The sequence below is a fragment of the Malus sylvestris genome, chromosome 9 (assembly GCF_916048215.2).
Source record: "Malus sylvestris chromosome 9, drMalSylv7.2, whole genome shotgun sequence".
Classification (NCBI taxonomy): domain Eukaryota; kingdom Viridiplantae; phylum Streptophyta; class Magnoliopsida; order Rosales; family Rosaceae; genus Malus; species Malus sylvestris.
The window spans coordinates 9,722,699-9,739,471 of NC_062268.1; the positions used below are offsets into that span (position 1 = coordinate 9,722,699).

The following is a 16,773-nucleotide window of genomic DNA, read 5'->3' on the forward strand; positions in this document are numbered from 1 at the left end:
ACATAGTATGGCTCCACCATTGTGGCACAATATCGGCAGCAGCCCTCTGGGCTTTGCTGCACCTATTTGGACCCTTAGGTCTTCAGCCTGATTGACTGGCATGGGCCTAAAGCCCCAGTTCTACCTCTAAGAAGGCTCGCAGCTTTCCTGGATCCATACCAAACTCACGGCAAGCTTTGCTTGATGGGTCCTTGTCCCACTTGATTGGGCTTAGTTTTTCTTGTGGCTCGCAACATAGGAAGCCAACCTATGCCGCTGGGCTCCCATACGAACCCACACACCAGCCCACGGGGCTGGGCTTTATCCTGCAACTTAGGCTGCTCTTAATTTCCCTCACCCAGGCCCTTAGCCTACAGTCCACCCCCGAGGCCTTAGGGCCTTGCCTACTCACGACACCCAGCCCGTCTTTGGGCTATGCTATTTTTTTCGACCCAATAATATTATTTTAATGTTATTTAGCTTCTACAATCGACCCTGTATGGCCCAATTTATTGAATTAATTAAAAGTAATTTGCAATCCATTAATCTGATAATGAATCCAAAATTCTTGACCTAAATATCACTTTTAGACATTAACGATTCAATAATTTATTTTTATACTTTGAACCTTGACATACTTTCGTAGTAACGAAACTCTCACACTTGAGTTCCAAAGAACCTCAAATCCACTATATTTAAATTAGTATATTGCATTATGTGTTTCTTGCAGGAACCTCTCATTATGAACTAATTGTTTATAAAACTAAATTGAACCTGTAGTTTCAAATTTAATGCATTTGAAACCCGAAGTTTTCATTCAAAACATACCACATGAAACCTGTAGTTTTCATGCATAAATTAAACCAATACATGTCTATAAAACCTGTATATTCTACGATTTATGTCTATGGCTTACCATATGACTACTCACGTTTTTCCCTCTGTTTTAAGGACATGTTGAACTTAAACAAGCTCGATTTCTCCGCTCTATAAGTCTCTGGAAGAAACTATCTGAAGTGGGTTCAAGACGTGAAGCTTCATCTAACTGCAAAGGGCATTGAGCCACCATCGAGACACCTATCGCTAAAAAACCTGTTGACGAAGTTCAAAAGGCTATTGCAATGATCTTCGTTCGAAGACACATCCATGATGCACTTCAGATTGAGTATCTCGCCGAGGAGGACCCACGTACCCTCTGGCTTGCTCTGGCCGACCGTTTTGATCACCAGAAAGACATATACTTGTCTGATGCAAGGCATGACTGGCAACATTTTCGCTTCCAGGACTTTAAGTCCATGAATAAATACAACTCTGAAGTTTGTAGAATTCGTTCACTGTTGAAATTCTACAAAATGGAACTAACTGAATTAGATCTCCTGGAGAAGACCTATTCAACCTTCCATGCCACTAATATTGTCATGCAGCAACAATACAGGGCACAGAAATTCACCAGGTTTTCGGATTTGATCTCTATTTTACTTCTAACTGAAAAGCAGAACCAACTTTTGATGAAGAATCATCAATCGCGACCAACTGGCTCGAACGCCGTGCCTAAAGCGCACGCGACCTATTCTAGCAGCCATAAACGACGAATGAATCGTTGTGGCTATGGCAATGGGCGACAAGCCCAACCATGGTCCCAAGGTCAACAGAGTGCCGCACCTAAGGGGAAAAATGTGACCCAGCAGCGTCCACCACTAGCCCCTAAGGCCCTAAACTTCAAGAACAAGGGTAAAGCTCTCGTTCAACGCGTTTCTACTAAATTGGACATATGTTATCGCTGTGAATCAAGGGATCATTCGTCACGCGTATGCCGAGTTTCCCCTAAGGCTATTGCTAAGTATCATTTCCGTCGTGAGTCTAACTTTGCACATGTGGATCATCCGGAAGATGCAACTACATTAATGGAGATATTAGATTTTCAGGAGGCATCAGCTCATATGGATGAATAAATTAGATATGTTTTTAGGGTGTTCACCCCTAGTGGCCGGCCCTACCCCCTATTTTTCTAGGTTTATGGTTCTCGAATTCCTTAATTGAATGAATGAACTTATATTTATACATGTGACCAATTCAATCAATTTATTTCTAGGTATATCTAATGGGGAAATTAGTTGTCTGTCAGATAATGCAACCATGCACACCATCTTGCATGAACGACACTATTTTACTAACTTAATACCCAAGAAAGCTCATTTGATAACTCTCTCAAGCTCATCCAACCTGATTGAAGGATACGGAAAGACACATATCATGTTGTCTAATGGTACAATCTTGACCATTAAGGAGGCACTCTATTCTCCACGTTCCGGAAAAAAGTTGCTGAGTTTTAGAGATATTCGAGATAATCAATATCATATTGAAACCACTGAAGATAATGGTTCTGAATTTCTTTGTATCACTTCATACGAATATGGCCAGAAGTGTATTCACGAGAAGTTGGAATATCTGCCGAGTGAATTGTACATCACAACCATTCGCGGCATAGAAGCCCACAGTGTGGCTGACCCTATGCCTAAGTTCAAGGACACTTTGTTGCTTTGGCATGACCGTTTGGGACATCCTAGAAGTGACAAGATGCGACGTATCGTCAAATCTTCACACGGGCATACGTTACATCCCTATGTTGGATTCCCACCATGCAAAGCGTGTTCTCTAGGGAAGTTAAATACTCAACCCTTCCATACAAAGATTATTCACGACCCCCCTAAATTTAGAGGATTCAAGGGGACATTTGTGGGCCTATCTAACCAACCTACAGACCATTTAGATACTTTATGGTGTTGGTTCATGCATCGACAAGATGGTCACATGTTTGCCTATTGTCCACACGCAACGCCGCGTTTGCTAAACTCCTAGCTCAAATAATTAAGCTAAGGGCTCACCACCCTGATTATCTGATTAAGTCGATTCAATTGGATAACACTAGATAGTTTACATTACAGACTTTTGACGATTATTGCATGTTAGTAGGAATTGATGTGGAACATCTTATACCTCATGTTCACACCTAAAACGGCCTGGCAGAAGCTTTCATAAAGCGCCTTCAATTGATAGCTTAAACTTTGGTTATGAGAACCAAACTGCCGGTATCTGCCTAAGGCTATGCAATATTGCACACAACTATATTGGTCTGCCTGAGGCCCACCGCTACTCAACCACATTCACTGTTACAGTAGGTCACTGAATATGAACCTGACGTCTTGCATTTACGGGTGTTTCAGTGCGCCATTTATGTGCCAATAGCGCCGCCACTACATACCAAAATGGGTCCTTAGAGAAAAATCAGAATCTATAATGGTTATGATTCACCATCAATTGTTCGCTACTTAGAACCCTTGATAAGAGATCTCTTTATCGCATGTTTTATGGATTGTCACTTTGATGAGACAGTTTTCCGGTCGTTACGGGGAGATAAGCATGCTAACGTTCCCGTAGAACGTCGCGAATTGTTGTGGTATGCTCCCACTATATCTCATTAGATCCCCGCACTGCCTAGTCTGAAACCGAGGTGCATCGAATTATAGATCTTCAGAGCATTGTTCAAAGCATTCTGGATGCTTTTAATGATCTAGCAAATGTGACAAGATCACATATACCTGCTGCAAACACACCTGCAAGGATAGATGTAGCCCGCGTACGTCAATAACCTGTCTAGGAAGGCCAAACCGTCCCCGAATATAGGAAAGCTGCACCTTCCACGCGGCAAGGTACATTGACGGCTAGCCAATCACCTACTCCGACCTTGAAGCGTGGTAGACTCCTTGGTTCAAAAGATTCACAACTCTGGAAAATGACCCTAGTTTAAATCTGACCATTGTGATGATCGTCGACGATGCATTCGCGTACTCAGTAGCTACTGACATCATGCTTAGCGATGACATTGAACCACGTTCCATCTATGAATGTCGACATAGAACCAATTGATCAAACTGGAAACAAGCAATCCAGGTCGAACTCGATTCGCTCGCAAAACGTAAAATGTTTAGACCTATCGTTCCTACACCACCACACATGAAACTAGTTGGCTATAAGTGGGTTTTCGTGAGAAAGCATAATGAGAAGAATGAAATAGTGCGATACAAAGCACGTATCGTAGCGCAAGGCTTCTCTCAGCACCCTGAGATTGATTACGAGGAGACGTATTCCCTCGTAATGGACGTTATAACGTTCCGCTACCTAATCAGTTTGGTAGTTTCCGAAAAACTGAATATGCAGCTTATGGACGTGGTAACCACGTATCTCTATGGGAATCTAGATACGGAAATTTACATGAAAGTTCCAGAATGACTTCCATTGACTGGTTCAAATAGTTCTAAACCACGAAACACTCTCTCAATTAGGTTAAGGAGGTCATTATACGGATTGAAATAATCCGGGAGGATGTGGTATAACCGTCTGAGTGAATATTTAACAAGTCAGGGTTATGTGCCTATGCGTGTTCATAAAGAAGTCACATTCCGGATTTGCAATTATTGCAGTTTATGTCGATGACATAAACCTCAATGGGACTCCCGCAGAGCTTGAGGAAATTACTGCACACTTGAAATTGGAATTTGAGATGAAAAATCTTGCGAAAACTCGATACTATCTCGGCCTGGAGATCGAGCATTGTTCGGATGGAATCCTAATACATCAATCAAACTACACCCAAAATGTGTTGCGTCATTTTAATAAGGATAAAGCAAAACCTTCAAGTACACCCATGGTCGTTCAGACTCTAGATGCTAAACGAGATCTCTTCCGTCCAAAGGAGGATGATGAAGAGATTTTGGAACCTGAAGTTCCTTACCTAAGTGCAATTGGGGCTTTATTGTACTTGGCTCAGTGCACTAGACCCGACATCTCATTCGTTGTGAATCTTTTGGCAGGATACAGCGATGCGCCCACACGCAAACACTAGAATGGTGTTAAAAACATTTTCTGCTACCTCAAGGGTACTACGGATTTAGGCTTGTTCTATACCAGCGAATCTCCGAGTGTTGTCGCCCCCTATGGTCCTCGGATTGATTCTCACCTTCTTGGTTACGCAGATGTTGGATATCTGTCTGACCCACATATAGCACGTTCTCAAACGGGTTATGTCTTTACCCTTGGAGACACTGTTATATCTTGGAGGTTTACCAAGTAAACGCTAGTTGCGACTTCGTCTAACCATGCTGAGATTCTCGCCCTGCATGAAGCATCGCGCGAATGCTTCTGGTAGAGAAAAGTTATGGGACATATTCGAATCACTAGTGGTCTTACATTAGTCATTGACCTTCCTACGACGATCTTTAAAGACAATGCGGCATGTATCGAGCACTTAAAGAAAGGATACATCAAGGGAGACAACACCAAGTACATAGCGCCGAAGTTCTTTTACTCACACCAGCAGCAGAAGCAGCAACATCAGAACATTGAAGTCAAGCAAATGCATTCCCAGGACAACCTAGCCGATCTCTTCACCAAGTCATTGCCTAAATCTTCATTTCAGAAGCTCGTCTAAGGAATCGGTATGCGTAAATTATCTAAGTTGAATTGCATGTAGTTCTCTTATTTAGAAGTTATGTCTATCTAGAAGCATACTCATATGATCTTAATATACTTTTTTTTCCTACGATTAGGAGCATTTTTCCCATTGAGTTTTACTACCTAACGAGGTTTTAATGAGGCACCCATCCTTAGATGATCATACTCCGTTGAGTTCACTACTTTCGTCTTGTTTGACGTTTGTTTTAGACATTATGCATACTTCTCACTTTTCTCCTTAGTCTACGGGTTTTCCCCATGCCTTGGGTTTTACCATAGCAAAGAGTTTTTGTGAGTTTTACTACAAATGCATACTTCACTTAAATTTGAGACTCACGATCACCCATTGTGCCGATAACTTCATCAACTATTCTAAATTATCTGCTGAAGATCTAATACAATGGTTTGTTGAGTATTTACACACTCAATAGGGAGTGTTGCAGTCATATTTAGAATATGAATGTGATTGTGTAAATCCTAAAGAATCTGGGAATGTATCTTATACTCTTATTATGAGTAGATTACCTATTAAATGTTGTAATCCTAAAGGAAAAGGTTTTTACCAATCCTACTACTATAAATAAATGCACAATGAGGTGAATCAAACACATCTCACAATTAAATCAATCTCTCTTCTCTCTAACCATAGCCGCCCCCTCTCTCTCTAAACCCTAGATCGTTCAATTAAATAGGCATACAACAAAAGCAACGAATACATACCTTTTCCCTCCATTGCGATATGGAAGCTTGAAGCAAAGAAGCGAAAACCGCATAATCCATAGGTTTGGTCACGTCCACAACAACTCCTCCATATAAATCCTCAACTGCGGTGAGCAACTTAACCTGTTCGACTTCATTTTCAGGCACGACTTGTTGTGCAAGGGAGGATGAATTCGTTGAAACTTGCACGGCTTGAATCAAGTGCGGAACTTTATCTTTTGAGTCTGAAGAAATAAGCGAAAATCACACATCAACATTTATTTCAACCAAACCATTACAATTCCTTAGAAATAAAACTCATGCATTTCAATTGCTAGAAGACAGAGGATGACGAATAAGTAGTCGCTCCACTATTTGACATTTCCATGTGCCTACGTGTTAATGATTTTTTTTAATTATTATTAGTATTTTTATCACAAATAATTTTTGAAATTGAGAATCGATGGGTGTCGCAAATCAATACAATTCTTCCGTAACAATTCAGTAAAACTTTTAATGAAAGTACCACGTTGAATTGTGGCCCTCATTTTCGAGGCTACATTGATCGATATTCAATTTCATGGACCATCTTGATGGAGGGTCAATTTGATATATCATTTGGCATGAAACCCTTACTATTATTAAGGGAGGGGAAATATCCGAAACTATTACAGTAACGGTAGGAGTAGTTTCAAACCCAGACGAATGGATAAATTTTTAGTTGTGAGGGGAAAACATATGGTACACTACCTGTTTTTATGCAAGTGGTGGAAAATTTTAATTTTTAAGTTATTAACCTTTTAACATATATAACCTACCATCTACATAGGAACACGTGATGTACCACCTCGTGTAACGGTCACACTGAAAAATCTCTCAGACGTATGAGTAGAATTCCAATACCCTATCTACTAAAATATTGGACCACTATGTTTACATAATTTAATATTGCTCGAATAAAAGAATATAAAAATAAACTTGAAGCCCACCTTTGTGAAAGCCAGGCAAGGATGGTGAGGAAGGTGAAAGAGTTCCAAAGCAAGGCCTCTTTGTTAAAGAATGATGATAGGCAACAACAGAAGACGCAGAAGAACATTTGTCTGTAGAAGAAAGATATGGCAAAAGCTTGGTGGTGGCTCTCAACATCTGCATCAACATATATATACGTACTTAAGAATCAAAACGCGTGTCAGTTGGAGAAAGTTGATTCGTCTGCTCTCACCTGTTAATGGAAGCAAAGGATTTTATGCTTTTTCTGCTTTGGCTGCGAAGAAGCAAGGATTTAAATATCGATATTATCGACGAAATATCGCCGATAATATCGTTATTTTCATATAACGATATTTTCAACGTTTACAGTTAAGTATCGTAATAATATCGCGATAATATCGCTAATATCGATAATATCGCGATATTAGCGATATTATCGCGATATTAGCCATAATATCGCCGAGGATCCTCCGTCGTCGTCGCAACGGCAGCCGAAAATGAGCAATCCACGCTCAGACCCTGAAAATGAGCAATCCCTTTCTTCGGATCCCAAAACCCGCTCGGATTTGATGGGGGGGGAGAACCGGAGAAGGATCGAGAGACTGAGGGAGAAGAAGAAGGATGGAGAGACTGAGGGAGAATGATGGACGGAGAGACTGAGGGAGAAGGATCGAGATCGAGGCTGAGGGAGAAGGATAGACGGACGGAGAGACTGAGGGAGAGAAGGATCGAGATCGAGGCTGAGGGAGAAGGATGGACGGACGACGGAGAGACTGAGGGAGAGAAGGAGAGACTGCGTGTGTGGTGTGTGCGTGTGTGGTGTCTGCGTGTGTGGTCTGTGCGTGTGTTGCAGAGAAGAAGAGACTGAGGGAGAGAAGCAGAGAGAGGGAGAGCCTGGAAAGTGGAGAGAAAGAGAGGACTGAGAGAGAAGATAGATGTGAAGGATGGGGAATCGGGATGGAGGGGAGGTCACACCACACACGTGGTGCTGAAATGGGGAAGCATGCTGCACCTTTTCAAAGTTTCAATTTCAACCACCCACCCAACCATGATTTTTACTTTTAATTTTAAAAAGTTAAATATAACAATTCAAAATATCTTAAGTTATATGACTTAATGTATTTTTAAATTTTAGATTGGTTGGATATTCTTTTTACATTTTATCATTCGATTTATTTGTGGGCTAACGAGGGAAACCAAACTAGCACATATGAACAAAAACTCGTCATCGTAGAGCTTTGGCTTCTATTCAAATTAGTAACATGAAAGGAAAACCAATCATACAATTTAGTCTAAATGGTGGAAGTGACGTTTCTACGTCAGTCTTATATTTACTACATCATCAATGTAATTAAAAACCTATAATTACCTAAGTAGAACCGTTCATCTCATTTTGGCGTCTTCGATTACCAAAACATAATCATGTACTATGCCTATATGATTTTGTATTAACACGTTGGATAAAAATATCACTCAAAATTTTGATATGGCTTTCAAAATTGACCAAACAGTTTTCTTTTTTCTCGAAACTAGATGATGTAAAATGTGATTAACCAAATTATTATTATTTTAAAAAAAATAAAGAAAAATTAGTATCCGATCCCTAGTTTCTAATGTTCATTTACTAAGATCTTATCAGTTTTTATATTTTGATCAAAGTCTCTAGCATTAATGAATTACATGTAAGTTACATAACTTTCATAACAAAAATTAGTAATTTATTTAGAGTTTTAATACTCACATCCTTATTAAACTCCTAATTAATTTTCAATTCAAACATTTCAAATATATAAAAAATAAAATAAGAATAAGTTTGTACCCATTAATTTTTATAAAAAAAAATTGATATGTACCCGTTATAAGAATAAGTCACTCATGTATCTTACCATGCAATATATAAAGTGTAAAATATTGTACTAATTCATTATATATAAATGATTATGGTGTGTTTAAACTTCTTTCATTAATTACTACATATTTTCTACACTCACAATGTTTGTCAGCTCGCTATATAATCAACTTGATAATGTTAAATCCATCATGCAATGCATTTCCTTCCAATTTTTTGTGATAAACTAATAGATAATTGATTAAATAAACATCCTGCAAAGTTTCAATAAAAATTTCCAAGTTTTTCTTACAATTTCCGTGGTTTCCATGTAATTTTTATCGATATCGATATTTTATCGATATTTCCGTCGATATTTCCGTGTTTTCGGACTACCGATATTTCCGATATTACCGATATTTAATACCTTGCGAAGAAGAAATGATGAATTTTCTTGGTTCCTTCTGTGCTGCTTCTGCTGGTTTTTGGGACTTTGAAGTTTGAACGTTTGGTCTTTTGCAGTTTTTGGCACGGTATTTGGTAAACGTGTCAACTTCCAAGAGAGTAATATAATGGTATTAAGTCAGATTAGTAACACACGGCAAAGGTGCTGCATCTGCACATTGTTTTCTTGAAACTTGCTTGAATATGTTGTAAAAATACAATTGGTGAAACAGTTGGCATTCAATGTAAAATCTTTAATTAATTAGTATAAAATAAAACAATAATCTACATTAAGGATGTCGTCAATTTGTATTTTAGAGAATTTTAATGAATTTTTTTAAGTAACAGATTTCAAGGAATATATGTTAGGCTTATAACTCATAATTAACCCCATGGAATATGCAGCACACAGGCCACTTAATATTATGCTTATAAAAACTTGGAGAATCACGTAATTTGTTCAAACAAGAAAGAAACTAAAGCCCATTAGAAATCGGGAAACAATTATATAGTTTTCAATCACTGAGTTTTAAGATATCGTGAAAAAATTTAAATACCACACAACTATTAAGAAGAAAACTAATGAGAAGTATCACAAATACTAAAAGCAACGGTAGAGAGCAAAATCTCATAATCTTTACTCTTTCAAGCCACAAATTAGCCTTCTTAAAATACATGTGGAGAGGGTACAAATTAAGACAAACATGATATCGTTGCTATTAAAACAAACGTTATTGAGAATAAAAACTGAATTAAATGCATGCCAATATCACATAGACAGAACTGATGCAAAAGAAAATTATATATGCCAATAGATATGAGAAACTGTCTAAACAAAATGTATTGGCATAGTGAAAGCAGCATAGCACCCAAAAAGAGACCATGAAGGAGAAATGTAAGAGGCAACGATATGGTTTATATATTTGCCATGCAAAATGTTATATCTATTAATGCAACTCAAAGAGAATAAGGTAATTAACGAGAATGATCTTACTTGTCAAAACTTCATCCTTTATATTCACCAAAGATTAGAACCTTTGCTCCCGGACTAATGAGAGGCCATAAGAAAAATATAGGTGATAGGCAACTTTGTCTACCAACATATGGAACAATATATAGATGATAGGCAAATGGCAGAAGTTGCAACCAAAATCTACTCTTAAGATTGTTGGAAATATACGGCAATTCGGATACTACTTCTCCTACAACAAATCACATAAAATTAATATTAGTATATCACAAATTTGATCACCACAATTTATTAAATAGAATAAACTAAATAAGATAAAATACTTATCTTTTGTAGGTAGAAAACGCTCTTTGTCGACCCTTTATTAGAATAAGATTTAGGTTGAGGCGTGTAATCATTGTCCTTAAGAGTAGATTTCGCATCTCGGAGACAATGTCTCGGTGTAGTAGGTTATGGCGCCTACCCTCCAGGATACAACAACTTATGATCCTCGCAAGTGTACACTCGCAATACTTAGATCGAGTGAATAATTCGATTCTTTCCTTTGGTATTGAAGTGAATAATGTAAAAGGACTCGGAAGCAAGACGAATCAAGGGAGGGGAGAAGAGATAAATTCTTTTTCATTCCTCTTCGCTTTGTAGGAAAGAAATTATATATATAATTGGATTAACATTGGTCATTTACTATGTATATAATGTTGAAGAATAATTGTCACATTAATAACCAAATAAATAGAAGAAAGGTTGTGAAACTGCCAACTTCCTATTTCTTCTGAAATTATGAGTAATAATGCCAACGTTATTGGCCAGAATTTTAATTCAATCAATCAATGGATTTGAAGGAAAATGAATTGCCACAATGACCATGATTTGTATTTTGAAATACCCTACAAAATTCCAACAATTCCACATGATAGTGTAATATGTGCCTTATCGAGATTATCTGATAATTTAGTGCTGAAAACTTCATTGTAAATTCATTAATCTTGCAACAAGGAAACATGAGAACATGCAAATGGTATGAGTGATAAAATACTCATTTAAATCTCAAACCTAATTTTTGTGTCATGGTTTAAACGTGTTTTGACAAGTTTCATGCATGGTCATAGGATGGCAAAGGGCAAAGACACACGAAAAAAAAATGCATAATCGATACAGGGTATACTTTTTGGTGTGGTTTTGGTTTGATTTGGTTTGGTTTATTCATAAAATTGTATCGAAACCAGTAAATAACGGTTTAAGCAGTATAGTTTGGTTTGATTGGGTTTAACAGTAGAGAAATCAAATCACTATTAGATTGTTGCTCTAGCTTAAGTAGAAAGTCATAATTTAGAGTTTCGCCTTTCATTTCGAGTCAAGTCAAAGAAACCCGGTGCCATGATGGGTAGCTTTGTCTGCCGAAGTTTCTTGAGAAGAAATGCTAAAAGAAAAAACCCAGCACGTGCTGAGAAATTTTTATGTAAGGAGATTAGTAATTTTATGTAAGAATATTCTAAGTTTTTTGGTAATTTTTAAATAACTTCACCAAAACAACGTCATTTTGGGTCAAAATCATAAAAAATAAAAAATAAATAACAAGCACAGCCATGTGATAAATGTGGAGCCAAAAATAATTAAAAAAAAATATGAAGGCGATACGTGGACTTTTGGATGAAAAAAAGATAAAATTACCCGTAAGGCATATCGGGATTCCCACACACATGCAACGGACGATAATAGCTCAATTGAGGTCAAAGGTGATCAAAATGGTATTCTTTTAAAACCCTATCATCACTCCTCATCAAATCCTCACCTACAAAGTAACTCCGAATTATTATTTTCAAATTGGGATTAATTGTTAATTGATTAATTGCAAAATTAATTGATTAATTACCAAATTAATTACAAGATATTATTTGACATAATATCTTGTAATTAGGGCCAAATTTCTACCATAAGTGGCTGGTCCCTATTTCTACAAACAGGGCCGGCCACACCCCTATATATAGTCATTCATTTCTCCAAAAACCTAAGTTTATTCTTTCCCAAAAATTCTCTAAACACTTTCTATCTCAAATTCTAACTTTGGCATCGGCAATTCTTCGGCCAAAGCCCCCCTCATTCATCATGGGCACGTGTGGCTCTTGGCCTTGATCTTAGGTGTTATTGTTTTGCAGGGGCATTTTCGTCAAAGGAGAAGGTAGAAATTTGCATCCACAAATTGGTGCTTTCATTGAGAGTTTGATTCACACGTTCGAAGAAGACTCTCGCATCCAAGGTTTTCCATTTTTTTTGTTCATTCATAGATTTTTCGTACATTTTTATTCATAGAATTTTTTATAAAAATTCTTTGAATAAACGTAAAAGAAAAGTACAATGACAAGAAATTCGGAAACCACGATGAACGGAACTTCATACGTTCAAGGATTTTGATCACAGTGATCCACAAGGCTCAACGCGACGACAAGTGGAGTGGCACCACCCTCATGAGGCACCATCGTCGTAGCAACCATGGCAGTGACCCTCGGCGAGCCCACTACCCACGGTGAGCAGGCCACCACGCAGCAGCAGGCCCAAGCCCATGCCACAAGGCAGCCAGCCCAGACTCAACAGGCTCAAGCAACTGTCGCAATTAGAGCAACCCACACCTTGCTGGCCCAAAGTCGATGTGAGCCCAGTACGCCCTAAGGCCAAGCTGCGTTACTCCAACCCACACGGCCCAAGCCTAAAGCGACCTGGCCAGAACCGCGACCCAGTACGAGCTTAGCGCACTCCCAAGCTGAGCCTAGGCCCAGCACCCATGTGGGTTACATGCGAAGAAGCCCACTCCCATTGCCTTCCCAGTAATCCAAACCGATCCAAGACCGGTTTAATCGTCCCGACTTCAGATTTCTGGGTCGGTGGTTGAACCGTGGGCATTTTTAACCTATTTCTCCGTAAATTTGACATTTCCCAACTCAAATCTCGGGTCCAGAGTCAACTACACTTCTACCACCTATAGAGAAACCTACCACCCAAGCCTTTCCATCTTGCATGGCGAACAACACTTATCCCGACAAGTTATAAAGTTGACAAGCTCCCTTACGCAATAGACGACCTTGGTAAATCAGCTTTTGCAGTGTAACAAGATGCAGCAAGCCCAAGACAGGTGTCTCGAAGTAGAACAAGGGCAGACGACAAATCTTTCCAGTGGTAACCCGGCAAACAGCCCTTCAACCAGCCACGATCCGAGCGTTTTGGCAATTTACGCTCCCGCCTAGGTCATCAGGATAGTGTATACTCTCGTCTTAGCACGTGGAGGAGTGTGTACTCCCAATTAAGCCCACGAACAAGCATACGTTCACTATTGAGGCCACACTCCGATTATCAACATGGACAACCTTCCAGGCGAAATGTTCATTCACAAGTAGGCTCGCAACGAGTTCTCCATCTCACATCGGAATAGGCAGCACGGTGGACGGAGAGAAACAGTTACTCAATCCGGCTCAAGTTCAACCGGTAGCCTACGAACAGCCCGCTTGCTTGCCAAGAACGCACCACATGCACTGCAGACTCGACATAGACGACCCAAACATAGAGAAGAGTGACCTAGACTAATAGGTCAGGATCGGGGGTAACCGAAAGTTCCACTGCCCCAGCAGAGGCAAATTCAAAAAAAAGTTCAGAGGCTTCTAATTGCACGATTACGTAATTTCCAACACAACGAGGCTACTGACGATGCGCTTTGACGAGACATAACCAACATAAGCAGGTCACCATTCACGGATGAGATCGAGTAAACAGATCTACCTCGCGGGTTCACTATACCTCACTTTACTCCATACAAGGAAGACGAAGATCCAGATCGACATCTTAAGCACTACTATAATACCATGATCCTCTACATGAACAACGACGCATTTATGTGCAAATTTTTTACCACAACTCTACAAGGCAAGGCGTAAGACTGGTTTCACACCCTACCGCTACAATCGATCTAGAGTTTCAAAAAACTTTCCTTAGTTTTCACTAAGGAATATTCGTCTAACCGCTCAATCAAAAGGATATTTGACCATCTCTTCAGCATCGTAAAAGACCATTGGGAAACAATTCGCTACTATGTCAAGAGGTTCAAAGCGGAGAAGACCAAGATTGTTAGCTGTAACGAAGACATAGCAACAGCAGCATTCAGAAATGGGTTTCCCACCGAATACCCTTTATTCGAAAAATTGATCATGGGAGAAAAACTGACCCTGACAACTTCATATGCTTTGGCAGAGAAGCATGCACTATGGGATGAGGCCAAGCAGTCTAACAAAAATGAGTCGAAAAATAAGTGCATGAAGCGTTCCTTGACCAGAGAAGAGTCAGCGCCCGAAACATTCACCAAGTTCACAATTTTAATAGGCCAAATTCTTCGTAGGCTTAAGAATGAACCTTGGTTCGAACTGCCGCCACCTATGAAAGGCGATCTTACCAGGCTGGATCAAACAAAGTATTACGCATTCCATCAAGGACCAGGCCACACTACCAACGGATGCCTGAAGTGGGAGCAATACCTTGAGAAGCTGACAAATGAGGGCCGGTGCGACGAATATCTTGACAGGTCAACGACACGGCCTGCACAAGTAGGGGAAGTTTCCATCACCCCCTAAACCCTGTTAGGTCTTTTCCAAATAAGTTTAAAGTCTCAAGCAGGTCGACGAACAAAACCTCGCAAGCCGAGGATTATCTAGTTTGTTATGCAGTTTCTACCTTTCAACACAGTTATCAATTTCTTTATTCTCAATAAAGATTCAAGAAGTTATTCATAAGCCTGGCTCAACTGCTGTTTACAACAACTGCTCAAACCCCTATCTGGGTCTGCTCTCCAGTAAGAGAGGATAAACTAATGGCTCTATAGTGCAAGAGGGTAAACTAATTCACTAACACCCATTTGGGTTTGCTCTCCAGTGCGAGAGGATAAACTAATTCCTCGACACCCATTTAGGTTTGCTCTCTAATGCGAGAGGATAAACTAATTGCTCTCAAGTGCTATAGGGTAAACTAATTCCCCAACACCCATATGAGTCTGCTTCAGTACGAGAGGATAAACTAATTGTTCTCCAGTGCAAGAGGCTAAACTAATTCCCCGACACCCATCTGGTCTGCTCTCCAGTGCGAGAGGATAAACTAATTGTTTTCCATTGCGAGAGGGTAAACCAATTCTCTGATACCCATATAGGTCTACTCTCCAGTGCGAGAGGATAAAATAATTGCTCTCCAGTGCGAAAAGGTAAACCAATTCCCCGATACCCATATGGGTAAGCTCTCCAGTGCGAGAAGGCCACACAACTTAAAAGATCGAATACTAGAAGACCAGCTAAACAACAAATGGTCAGGTGGCAACAGCCACTTCGCACTCAACAGTTCGCTCATTCAACACTTCGTCTTCAGCAACTCCGATCTTGGCAGCTTCGTCCTTGATTGTTCCATCTACGGCAACTAAGAAATCAAACTCAAGTAGTTTCCTTATTCTTGGCAAACAACCCAGACGTGGCAGCCCAAACCATGGCCCATGCCACGCCACTTCCTCGACCTATGTTGAGCCAACCTTTGGCTTCAGTCAAGCTGAGTAGCATAAGTTGTGGCCCCTGCCACACTATCTCTTCAACCCATGCCAAGTTAACTCCTAGCCCCTACCAGCCGACATACCACACCAACCCGACGGCTGCCCTGTGGCAACACCACCCAAGAAGAAGACAAAGAAAATTAAGTTTTTCTTACATTGGTGCGGCGCGGATAAAACAAAGAAATCAACGGAAGACAGTTCTTTGCACGGTCAAGCAAAGAAGAGTGTTAGGGGAGGAAGAACAAAAATCATCTAGCTTTCTCTCTTTCTTGTAGGGATAAATAATTGCCCTCCGAAGTTGATTTAATCCCCTACTTAAGGTAGGCTTAAATAGGCTTTGGAGGCTATTTATTTCCCTTTCCTAGAATAATATAATTTCAAGTCCAAGTGGGAATCTGCATCAAAGTTGAAGATCTCTATACCTGCTGCCCTTTCCTACAAGCAGCCTAGCAGGTGTGGGGGCATTTGTGGAGCCAAAAATAATCAAGAAAAATATGGAGGCGACGCGTGGACTTTTGGGTAAAAATAACAAAATTACCCTTAAGGCACATCAAGATTCTCACGCACATGCAACTGACGATAACGGCTCAATCAAGGTCAAGGGTGATCAAACTGGTATTCTTTTAAAACCCTCTCATCACTCCTCATCAAATCCTCACCCATAAGGTAACTCCCAATTTTTTTTTAAATTAGGATTAATTGCCTAATTAATTGATTAATTACCAAAATAATCACAAGATATTAAGGCCAAATTTCTACCATAAGTGGCCAGTCCCTATTTCT

At 39.7% G+C, this 16,773-nt stretch overlaps 1 protein-coding gene across 1 annotated transcript in view; it reads right to left on the minus strand.

The window, feature by feature from the left end:
- Positions 1-8,242, minus strand: part of LOC126634340 (nudix hydrolase 2-like) — a 34,159-nt gene extending 25,917 nt beyond the window's left edge. Inside the window, exons 1-2 of the mRNA XM_050304857.1 lie at positions 7,179-8,242; positions 6,211-6,434 (exon numbers count right to left, since the gene is read on the minus strand). Of these exons, the coding sequence (XP_050160814.1) occupies positions 6,211-6,434; positions 7,179-7,347 (393 nt within the window). The 5' untranslated portion in view covers positions 7,348-8,242. The remainder of the gene's footprint in view (positions 1-6,210; positions 6,435-7,178) is intronic.
- Between the last annotated feature and the right edge of the window lie 8,531 nt (positions 8,243-16,773).